At 29.6% G+C, this 9,813-nt stretch overlaps 1 protein-coding gene across 1 annotated transcript in view; it reads left to right on the top strand.

Moving 5' to 3' along the window:
* The first annotated feature begins 1,591 nt into the window (after positions 1 to 1,591).
* Positions 1,592 to 9,813, top strand: part of LOC113523023 (GTPase-activating protein) — a 37,177-nt gene continuing 28,955 nt past the window's right edge. Inside the window, exon 1 of the mRNA XM_052897758.1 lies at positions 1,592 to 2,166. Coding sequence (XP_052753718.1) covers positions 2,082 to 2,166 — 85 coding nt within the window. The 5' untranslated portion in view covers positions 1,592 to 2,081. The remainder of the gene's footprint in view (positions 2,167 to 9,813) is intronic.

The following is a 9,813-nucleotide window of genomic DNA, read 5'->3' as shown; positions in this document are numbered from 1 at the left end:
TTGGACATTACATTTATTTTATTGTGTTGATATTGTGTACATATAAAAAGTTCATTTTTCAGTACCTAGGCAACGTAAGGGCAGTGCTGACTCTTAAATTGCTTGATACATAGACTATAAATAATAATTGTGACCGTATAAGAAATAGCACATTAAAATAATTCTAGACTATGAAAAAAATCCATTCAACTGTTTTGACTTAAAAGTCTTGTTCCTAGCAGTTAAAAAAATTTAAAAGTATATTTTATCTTATTGTTTTTAGATATAAAGGTGTCCATTAATGATATTATTATGAACTGTGACTAAATACTAAAGTGTGTAATTCGTAGAGTAAATTATCTATGTAAAAGTGTTTCGACAAATAAATATTCAATTTATTTCATATTATTGTTTCTCTAATATAATATTAATACTTCTTGACGGTTGCGTTCATTTATTTTCTATTTCGGTACTGTAAAACGGGATGAATAGAATGGAGAATACAATTGAATTTCTTCATTTTATTAGAATATTTATAATTTTTACAGATTTCAAATATCTTCGGTTATTTAAACTATATGATTAAATAGAAAATAATTTAAAAAGTAGGCACTAGTTAATTATTTATAGCGAAATATATGTATAATCCCTATTTATACTGAATTCGAGGTATCTTGGAATAGATGTGGGGTGAATAAGGAAAAAGGAATAGGTTTGTCAAGATATTTTTTTTAATGGGTGATAATGGAATGGTAACCCCGCCTGTGCTATCAGGATATGCTGGCGGGGCACCAGTAAAGGATGGCAGTTGCATTCGTCAGTTTGTCCATCGTGACGAATTCTACAAGAGTTGTACACGATGGTTTCCAGGGGGAACCACGTGGAGGTCGACCTAATAGGGCATATTGCTAGCAATGGGGCTGCCAAACTCCATTGCTAACAATCCCGTTCCCCCCTGTCAAGATATATTAGATTCCTATTTTTGTAGACTAAACATGTTCTCTTCTTAATCCAATAAGAGTTGCCATTATGTATAAAGGTTTCAGTTTTCATAAATAAGTTTATGAACAAGGAATTACATAGAAGAAATGATAAAATAATATAATTTTATTTTATCATTCCTTGTATGTAATTCCTTGCCTCCTTTCTTCTTATACAAATATAATTAATAAAAAGAGGATGAAAGATACACCATCAAGTTTTATTGTTGTCAATTCATAGCAGGCTAGTATATAGAAAATGTATACAGCCGTATAATCCTACCAAATTCAGATACAACCTGCTTGCATACTTTCTACATAAACTGTGTCGAATATATATTCTAGTACTGTAAAATTTGTCATTGACAATAATTGACATATCAAACATTTTTTATACACTAACCTGCTATGAATTGAGAAAAATAGCAACTGATGGTGTATTTTTCGTCCTCTTTTTACTAATTATATTTGCATGAGAACAAATATATATATATATATCTGTGATGTATTTATGTTTATAAAGGATTATTAAACATATTTTTTTAATTAACCCTGGCAACACTGTTTGTATTTGTTTGCTAATGACCGTCTAAAAGGTGACTTATTTATTTCATCCATCCACACACAGACTTACAATACCTACATTTACATCCGCGGTCGCGCAGGCGCAGTCGTGACGTGACGTAATTGTCCATTCATACTTTTTGTTCATCAATGAACAGAACGTTTGAAAATATTTTATTGATAATACGTTAGCCAAACATAAATTTCATAATGTTAAATTTTATTGATAAATGTAAAAGGTGTCGAGTATTAACTTACCTCGTATAATTGTAAATCAAGGTTGTGTAGTTAGATCAAAAGTGCATTCATTCATTGATAGTAAAGTGCATGTATCGAGCACATGCGCATTGCATTGGTGAATTTGTTCGATTTGGAAAGTGTTTAAAGTGTTCAAAACGTTAGAAAATGTGGACATCAATGGATTTTGTTCTTACTCTTTATTGGAGCTGAACTCCTGAGTCAACTTGTTGAAAACAGGCTCAAGTAGAACATTACGACACTCCGGAAGTGGCGGGACAAGCAAGCCGGCCGAGCTCGTTCCGAAAGAGATAACAACGGATGAAAGAGATAAATAGTAATGGATTTAACATGGCGGACGATACGCGTAAAGTGCGAGTCGAAGAAAGATTAAAAATAAAGATCGGTATGTAATATTTTCTAATTATTTCTACATGAAGCAGCAATAAATTTAATTCTCAGAAAGATCTTTATATTATTTTAATATGATTTGCATTCCTCTATTGTCGGGCTTAGTCTTGTTGTCATTGTGGTGAACAGGTGGTAAAAGAATTCTGCATTTTGTAAGCCAAATTTGAATGACTACCACTATAAAATTCGTATTTGGCTAGGGTTTACATACGAGCAATTAAGCAAATGTAATTAATATTATGTATATTATGAAAGTTTTAGGTTTCTTCTAATTTCTTTGTTGTCTTCATTGGCTGTTTTGACAACTCGCGCAGTTTATGAATGAAAATGAATTGCTGTGAATTCAATGAATCTCGTGCCTAAATCATAGATTAGATATCTACGTACTATAAGTGGCAATTACGAGAGTTCTTGCAGCCATCACTTAGTAATGCAAAAAATGTAGACAGTACCTTTTATTTGTTCCCATTAAAAAAATATGATAATTTTCTAAATCATTCATTATTCTCATTAGAAATATAATAAGATAAATACTTATTTATTTGGGAAATTAAATTTATCTGTGTATATTCTTAATGAAATGTAATTGTTGAATTATCTTTAAGTATGTATTAATTATTATCCTGGTATTCAATTTCCATTAATAATATAATAATATATTTATCCTTTCAGCTTAGTATATATATAATATAATGTCTAAATAATATTTAATATTATAATCATATCATGTTCCTTATAAAGTAGCCAGAGAGGTCTTGTTTTTTCTTTTTGTATTTTATCTGATTTGTTTTGAGAATATATTTTTATATTTAGGCATGAATAATAGTCCTTATTATATCCTTATAATTGATTTTTTTTTTCTTTTTTTAATTAACATCAAATAAAACATGGTTTACATTTCACTTGTATTTTTTTTTATGTATTTTACATAATATTTTCCTCAATTTTGAACCATTTCTGACAATATAAATACTTTTGTCAATTGATTGGATATATTGCTCTTATATTTATTTTATTATAATTGAATTCACTGTTTCATTATGAAGCAAAATTTTATTAACAATAAGTATTTATTCATTTTCATTATTCTAAATAAATTGCAAAATAGATGATTTGGAAAAAGTTCTTAATCAGATAAAATTTAACCAATTCTCAACTATTGTCAAATAAAATTTATACACATTTAATTACTACCCTATGAATCCTAAAATTATAAAAAATATATTTTAAGAATGTTTGTTTTGTCAACAACATTTAACAGCTGGACGTCTCTGAATAAAATTACATATAAATAAACCATATTGTATATGAACATATATTGATTTCTGTTAATTTTAATTTTTGCAGAAAAAGCTGCTGTCAAACAGCTAGTATTATGAATGTGTAAACAAGTTAGTAAACATATATAGATGTTTGTTATTTAATCACACTTGGTCGACTGTAATGAATGATATGTATAAGAAACTCAAATATCCCAAAATAATAAATAAATTTCCGTTATTCATTTCTCAAGTAGATGTGAGTTAAATTTAGTACACAGATAGAACATATTATCCTATTTATCCTAATTCAGAAAAATCATGAGCAACAATTAATAATTTTATATGATAAATATATTTGCAATCATATTATCTGTTTAGTAAAAATGGATAGTGTCTCTAAAACTTTGATTAATAATTACAAAATCATAGATATTAAAAATATATTAATTCAAATCTACATTTTAATTTCACTAATACATGCTAAATTGTATGTTTAATATTTGATTAATTACTGGTATGTAAACATGAGCCAAAATGGTTTTAAAGTAGTAGTCATTCAAATTTGGTTTACAAAACATAGGGATCTTTTACCACTTGTTTACCACAATGGCAACAAGACTGTGCCCTACAATAGAGAAGTGCAAATCATATTATAGAAATATTTTTTTATAAAAATAATAAGTGCCTCATGATATATTGCCCTTGTTATTGTTTATATTATACACAATATATTATTTATGTATTACACTTTTTTAAATTGTTAAAAATTTTCCACTCATGTCCTCTAAGAGTAATACACTATACAATTAATAAAGTATTTCAAACCAGAGTGAAAGCATCATAAAGCTAAAAGTTGGTTGGTAATCAAGATAGTTGAGTTAAAGCAAGAGAAGCAAAATTTGAAAGCATTATATCATAAGTCATAATCAATTTTAGCCATTATCTGTCTACTGCTGAACATAAGTCTTCTCCATAAAGGGACTTTAGCCAATAGTTGCTAAAGCAGGCGGGTCGGCAACCACCGTTACGCTTTTAGAGATGTTTTAAGAGGGATGCTGCTGTCCCTTCCTCTACCATTAAGTTCCTTTAATTGCCTCTTATGACACCCAAAGGAAGGGTTGGCCTATTCTATGCTGGGACCACACAGACATGAGTGGAAAATGTCATATATGTACAAAAACTGACGAAATATTTGTATTTATTTATTTTAATTTGATTTTTATAATAAATATGAGAATTTTATCCTTCTTTAAGAAGAGCGTTATAAACGGAACTAATATAGGTCCTATCTCGGTTAAATTCCTAAGTGTATACCGGGAACATGTGTGTACCTTAAATGATTGATTAAACTATATGACAACTTGGGCACATAAATCTATATCGATAAAGCGAAGTATGTCTGTTATGATAACAGTGTACCACGTCTTCCGGAGCACGACCTGCGACCCTTCGCCTCCGCCGACCGCTCCGCTTGTCAGCGCTATCGTCAAATATAATTTTACAGTATTACATATTATGCTGTACTAAAATAACTGCAAACTATCAGTTGAAATAGTACTATAAGTGTTCTTTGAATTCATATATAGTTTATCGTGATCGGATTGATCGTAATGAAAACAACAATAATAAACTTATCGTAGGTGTACCAGCCTGTGTACATGAGACAAATCTTGTATCAAGCAAGACATTATCATTGATAGAGACCTTTGGCATTCGGTTTTTCTCCAGGGATTTGAGCCCCATTCAATGAGGTGTGGAGATATGTATATTGTTCTACTTGGAATAATTTTAAAATTACTTAATTTAAAATAAAGTATACAAGTCCTCAAATAAAGAGTACAATTGCAAATTGCTAACGTTTCCTCTAGTTATTGCTACCATAATGATAGCTACTCATTGGAATAAAAAATGGAATGTTTTCCCAAGAGACTAAAGCATAAAGGTTCTTAAAAAACGGCGTAAAGAGGTTTCTTTAGGAAAAGCAACGCGCGCGAAATATCTCTGGTATCGCACGCGTTCATAGGCTACGTTAACCGCTTACCATTAGGTGGGCCGGTATACCTGTTTACCACGTCAGTGATATAAAAAAGAAATATGCGATCATTCCATCATGGTCATATTCGTTCACCGTTATTTTTGAAGCAAATATTGCTAAAGTATTATTATGAAAATTAATTAGAAAAAAGAACATCCAATTACAAATTTAAAAATGTTGTTATTAATGCACCGGTACACAATTTGTTAAATGGGTAATAAATAAGACATTATGCAGTGTGCTGCTGAATACAATAATAATAACTGCCTAATTGCAATTTTATTATTAATTTGTTTAAATAAACATTTAATGTTCTTTGTCTAAAGTCATTATACTCAATTAACATGAATCTATAGTAATATAAATATGTCAAGTTTGTGAGTTTGGATGTTCGGAGTAATCTCTGGTACTACTAATCCGATTTTGAAAACTCTTTCACTATTAGAAAGGTATATTTATTTATTTAACTCTTTATTGCACCATAAATAAAAATATACAATGACAAGTGAATAATTCAAGTGAAATACAGTAACATAAATACATATATATATATATATATATATATATATATATATATATATATATATATATATATATATATATATATATATATATATATATATGCTTGAGTGCTATAGACTACTTTTTATTTTGATAAATATATGATTTCAATAATTAATCACAATAAATGTAATTGACGTTTGCAAAAATTCTATAATAATTAGACACACGTTTCCGTACTTTCAATCTAACCTAATTAAAATCTAAATCAAATGGCGTGCAATGCGGATTGAAATTAAAGAATAAAATATATAGCAAAAATATTAATTCCTTTTATCTTTAAAAAAAAAGTCCGCGACATCATTTATTTAAGTTTCATATCGTAGCCAAAAATATGGTTTTTATGTTAAAAGTAAAATAAATTTTACAAACTGTTTATTTTAAAATCTTAGAGAACATTAGTATAGTACTTTCAAACATGCCAAAATACCAGCCTACTAAAATGTGTTGAACATTTTAAAAGGTACACAAACAAATATTGCACCCGTGCGAAGTCAGGGCGGGTCGCTAGTATAATATAAATTTATCCTTATTGAATAAAATATCTAACACATAGTATCATTGGGTACTGCATACTGAGATGTCATTATAATAAACTAAATTTTCCTGATTGAAACATAAATGTTTTGTTATTTTGCTTTAGTAATTTTAATTAAAGCTTATTATAAAAATTCAATAATATTATTAAATGTTTTTTACACAAATCTGTTTTCGTCATTAGTGCGGGCTATAAATAATATATAAATGTTTAATTACGTCATAACCAAAAATTTTAAGCCGTTTTTAACTTACAAGAAATAAGTATGCATTACAAACATTTTTTTTTTAATTTGGTCATTATTTTAGGTAAAGTAAATAAGTATATATGTATTGGGTATTTTTATTTATTTTTTATTAATATATAACAATCTATAATTAGATGTGATTTTATGATGGTAATTACAAAGAATGAAAATTATATCAATTGTAAATTTTGTATGAAATTATAATACAAGTGAACATAATAAAAACACAAAAACTAGACTTTTAAAAGTGATGTTTTGTTAGTTTATGGATATCATATTTATTTTATACTGTCATCTCTCCCACCACCGACAGTTTACTAAAATCCGCTAAAGCGTTTACCTCATACTTGTATCTTATGTATTAGCATAATTAAGCCAGGGAGGCCTGGCCCCTTTAAAAAGGCACACAATATGTACTTTTAGAAATGTCTTGCTCATAGCTAAAGGATTTGCATCTGTTATTGGGGTGGGCATTCAACCTGTTTACTTTTTACTATTCTAATTTTCTTTAAAAAAGAAGTGGCAATATTATCTTTTTATCACCACCAAATCATTTGCGAATTAGGCAGACAGAACTCGCTATTTAAAAACTTTTATCTTTACACTTACAAATACATCGCTTCGTCTGTTTTCATAGTTCGTCTTGTGCGCACTGGCATAGTTAAAATTATATTCCATTTTTAAAGAAAGCACATAATATAGTTTTGAATACATCTTTGCCCAAAGCTTAAAGTTCTGCTTCTGAGCCTGGGATGGGCGTTATAACACAATAGGCACGCAGTCAGCATCTGCATCCTTTTTATTGTATATTCCGTTTTACCAATCTTTCATCTGACATGCCCTAAACAACGTGGCGTGCCAGCCATCATTTTTAGACCAACACTTCCAAACCGTCTCAATCTCGCACTGCTGTATTTACGCAATTATTGTAGTACGCAAATTAATTAAGTTTGGTAATGTCATATGCATAATAATGTGTATGTAGTTACGTTGCATATCAGTAATTGCACCTAGGATGGCGCCCGTCGTGTCGGTTGCGTCGCAGCTAAATGACTTCGCTCGATGCTTATGGTAACTTCCGTCGGCTATGCCTTATCTATCTATACCACGCACCTTTGTTCTTACCATCACTTAGTCAACACATCGAATCGGGTGCTCGCTAATTGATTCCCATTACTCGTTATGCACTGTCTGTATGAGTCGAAACGAGAACCTGCCACAATTCTATTTGCTTAATTGTCAAACATATACTATTTGCGACTGTAAAAAGAATAAGGTTCAAAATCTGTGTTTATTGCGTGTATATTTCGTCATATCTTCTTTGTTTATTGTATGTATCTTTACCTATTTTGAATAGGTTTTTATTTTTAGTTTATATATCGAAAGAGTTTATTCCATGTAGATCCTAAATTCATTTGTCAAAATTGAAGATTGGCTGGTTTCTTTTTTGCCTAAATTATTATCACTAAACGTTGTCATTAGCAGATAAAAAACAATCCTTTTACTATAATAATAAATGTGAAACTTGTGTTACTGAACGCATAGAAATAAAATTCCTTGATTTAAACTGTCCTCTTCAAACTTAACAAAATATTTATTAATTATATTTACTATCTAGGAATTAAGAATTACACTAATTCTCTAGATTAAACTAATTTTACTATCTAATAACTGTTATTATGTAGGTAGGTATATATACGATAAGTAAATACTTCCTGTCCTACAAGATATGTTAAAAACATACTAACAAAACATACATCATAAATGTTTATATACCCATAGAATATTTGTAGAAAAATTTATATGTTAGTCGCATAAACGGCTGGACAGATTTTAATGAAATTTTGTACACAAAGATCATATTGTACGAACGAGGTATGCTTTTCATTCTTACAAGAGCTATTCCCAGTTCATATGCAACTGCTAAATTATAATAAACAAAACTAATAAAATATGTTCTTTGTTGTCGCTTTTGATACATATTTAATTGAGGAAATGTGTCGAATGTGCAGCCTGGTATTCCAGTCGAGTGCTAAACATTACGTAGAAGTGGCACACGACACGGTGTCTCATTATGAGTGTACATTGTTCTCGTAACGCCAATGGACCGTGGTTGCCGCTTGTGGCATTGACACTTTCCGGTACCGCACCAACTGACGCCGCATTCATTGATTTGTATCTATTATGAATCCGGTACGTAACTACTGTCTTTGTTTTTTTTAACAGAACTGAAAAATGTGCAGGTTCTCAAATGTTATTTCAGTCAGGCGATTGTATTTCTAAGCAACTTAAAAGTAAAGGTTCTTTATAACCGAGAACCCTTCCTTAATTAGTCTGTATTTTTTATAATTATGAATAGATTTTGAGAAGTCTATTTGCAGTCCATAGATGTTACTACCTTGTTGATTCTGTATTAATTTTGTCGTGATTTGAAGCTGCAGTTTTTCTTTGCGGAAAAAACCTAAATCTACTTTTAGACACACGTTTCCGACTTCTAATTTAAAGTACTTTCATTGTACTCGTAATGTATCGACAAAAACTTCTCGTTTTTAATCATGACATTTCATTATTCAACGTGACAGAGTAAAAATCTAATCCCGCCACAAACATAAAATGTAAATAATTTAGATTGTATTCCCAAAAAAAAACCGACTTCAATTGTGGCGAAACCAGTTACTTTGTTTTAAAAACTAAACTACAGTAGCTATTTTGATAAAATTTCTATGGGCCCAATCTGTAAGTATATTCTTTCAGATAAAAAAGAATTTTCCAAATCGGTTAACAACTGACGGAGTTATGAGGTAACAAACTAAAAAATACATCTGAAATGAGATCTTGCTTCTTTTTGAAACTGGTTGAAAAGTGCTAAATCTCGCAACACAGTACTTTTTGTTCTTGTTTCATTGATAGTTCAATACAATATTTTTTTAGGTTACTAATCCTAATTTCCACAATATGTTTTAATAATATTCATTGCTGTTAAGAATTTGCGTTATCTA

Source organism: Galleria mellonella, unplaced genomic scaffold (genome assembly GCF_026898425.1).
Source record: "Galleria mellonella isolate WM207_F2 unplaced genomic scaffold, CSIRO_AGI_GalMel_v1 utg38, whole genome shotgun sequence".
Classification (NCBI taxonomy): Eukaryota; Metazoa; Arthropoda; class Insecta; order Lepidoptera; family Pyralidae; genus Galleria; species Galleria mellonella.
Note: the sequence above shows the minus strand (reverse complement) of the source record. Positions and strands in the feature narration are given on the sequence as shown.